At 41.0% G+C, this 2,503-nt stretch overlaps 1 protein-coding gene across 2 annotated transcripts in view; it reads right to left on the minus strand.

Moving 5' to 3' along the window:
• Positions 1–1,345, minus strand: part of LOC109539486 — a 4,144-nt gene extending 2,799 nt beyond the window's left edge. Inside the window, exon 1 of one of the 2 annotated variants that reach the window (XM_019907261.2) lies at positions 1,182–1,345. In XM_019907261.2, the coding sequence (XP_019762820.1) occupies positions 1,182–1,244 (63 nt within the window). In that variant the 5' untranslated portion in view covers positions 1,245–1,345. The remainder of the gene's footprint in view (positions 1–1,181) is intronic. The other variant, XM_019907263.2, reaches the window with a different exon arrangement.
• Between the last annotated feature and the right edge of the window lie 1,158 nt (positions 1,346–2,503).

Raw genomic sequence — 2,503 nt, forward strand, 5'->3', positions numbered from 1 at the left:
CAAAACCGGCAATAAACGTTTAAATTAATCGCACTCGCAATGTGTTAAACACCCTCTCGACCCTATTTACCTTTCGACAGAGCCCTATTGTGCGCCACATTATACAATGCGTGCTTAGAGCCCTTAGAGAGTAAACCCCTTATTAATGGACCGCTTTAAAATCACACTTTCCCATACAGGCTGGGCCGGAGAACGACAATGTGAAAGCTTCGCTTACGCTCATTTTATTCGGGAAAAAACGGCGCTGGACACGCTGGACACTCGTCAGTGTGGCTGTATTGAATTTAAGGCAGAAATTCCTGAATAATGCATGGGTTGTCGAGTAAGACACCCCATCATCGAAAATGAGTGGAAAAAGATTGGCGAAATGCTCCGAAAAGATTGAAGACTGCCCAATCGAGCAGGTGAATAAATGTGGAAAAAAATCGATTTCTATATGAACATGAAGGCTGGCCAGACAGGCGATTGAGGAAATGCCGATATCGACGTAATATGGGTTAACCTATTGTCCCTTTTGTGTCGAAGGGCTAATTTGCGTAACCACGTAATTCTAAAACTTCTTGAATTCAAGCATTTTTTGATGAAACTGCCAACATTTCCCCATCGATGGTTCACTTTTTAAAAAGGCCATTTATTTCTGTCTAGAATTATGTAGAAATGAGCATTCTTGCTCATTTTGCCTCCGAGGAATGAGCAAAAACGGGACGGAAAACATGGAATTTTGGCATAATCTTGCACCTAAGTCTCTGGGTCAAAACTATTCGAATTTCCTCACTAACGTTATTACGGCTGAATCGACTTTTCAATTCTCTATCCAACGATGCCAAAACGAATTCTGTGGCTCGACTGGTTCTTGAGAAACTTCGAATAAAGGCCATTTAGTTATCTCTGGAATGATGTAAAAACGAGCGTTCGTGCTCATTTTGCTTCCGAGAAACATGCAAAACGGGACGGAAAACACGAAATTTTGCAATAATCTTGCACCACCTTTGCACAAAACGACGATCATTTTACTAATTTCATAGATAACAGAAGACTGTATTTTTTCTACATAACTGACTTTAAAGCTGGATCCGCCCCTGCTGGAAATCGGGGAAAATACTAGGAAAGACCGAACATTAACTGGTTATTCCTGCTGTGCCTTTTCACCCACTTTACACTGGCAATCAGAAGATACTTACAATGCCGGAAACAGCGAAAATTTGCCTGAGTAATTCCCATTTTGCCCTACTGCGTTCGCTCATTTTTACACTTTTTCAACACATGCCAATGCACCAACTTCCTACAGATAATGTGGATAGTTGCGCAAAAACCACCACGAATCGCACAATAATTTACTTGAGATTAACCATAGTTAGATTATGATTTCTAGTTATCTTAGATAAGTACAGTGGCGGTTCCGCAAAAGTGCACTTGCGCCCTCCCGAATTTTCAATGTGTCTGCATCATTTTTGAAATAATTTTATCATTAGTGCAGTGCAAGAGCAATTGGTGAAGACTGGAAATAAACGACGTTTCAGCAAGTCATTGTGCACATTTAGTACGTGCACGTACGTGTATTTTGCGCATTGTAGATTGGATTGGGTTACTTCGATTGCGCAAAGTTCCCATTGCGCATTAAGATCCTTAATTGGTTCGATTTTCCCGGCGTGGGACCCAAAACATTGTTTTCCTGCTCCGTTTCTCCAATCTTAACTAACGTGAGCATAACAGCGACGACTAAGAAAAACAACTTCTATTAAAACAAATAAACATAAATAATGTTAAAACGAATGGTTTTCTAATAATAAATATTCTGGTTCTTATTGTTGAGGGCCACGGGGGTGCCAGTGACGCCTCGAGTGCCTTTAGCGGGCGCCCCTGGGGGTGAAAATCGATCATTGTCGTCGTAGAAAACCAAGTCGTCACTAGGGGAGGGTGGCTTCCTTTGGTCGGTCAATTTAGCCCTTGGAATCGCCTTTCCACTAAAAAACTCATTTATTTGATTCGATTGAATAATCGACTGCTTTCACTCTGAGTCCAATCAATTTATTGAAACTGAACCCTCCATTCAGGAACGTAGCTGGTTATCATTTTCCTCACTTATCTCACTTGCACACATGCGACTGTGTGGGAGATGCAAGATGTACTGCGGGTTGCTACGTTCGAACTTGCCACTTTTGCGACTTAAATCAGATCAATTTCAAGATGGACAAGTTTGGAAAAGTACATTTTTGCGGACTGAAATGCGCAGAAATTATTGAAGAATTGGCGATTTGCGGGTTTTAAGGCGCCCTCGATCGCAAATTGTTCAGTTTTTACTTGCAATTTTTCAACTATTTAATTAGTTTTAGGCGAAGTTTCAGAAGCAAATGAAGTCATTTTTGGTCAATATTCGAGTTTTAGGCGCCAGCTTCTGAAGATTCCTCTAAGACACCTTCAGAGGATAGTTTTAATTTTGAATCACCCAGTATATACAGGGTTATTCACGCTATACGGCACGGAAGTTTACGGCTAAACCGTT

The sequence above is a fragment of the Dendroctonus ponderosae genome, unplaced genomic scaffold (genome assembly GCF_020466585.1).
Source record: "Dendroctonus ponderosae isolate FM_Combo_2020 unplaced genomic scaffold, Dpon_F_20191213v2 Dpon_F_20191213_8, whole genome shotgun sequence".
NCBI classification, from domain to species: domain Eukaryota; kingdom Metazoa; phylum Arthropoda; class Insecta; order Coleoptera; family Curculionidae; genus Dendroctonus; species Dendroctonus ponderosae.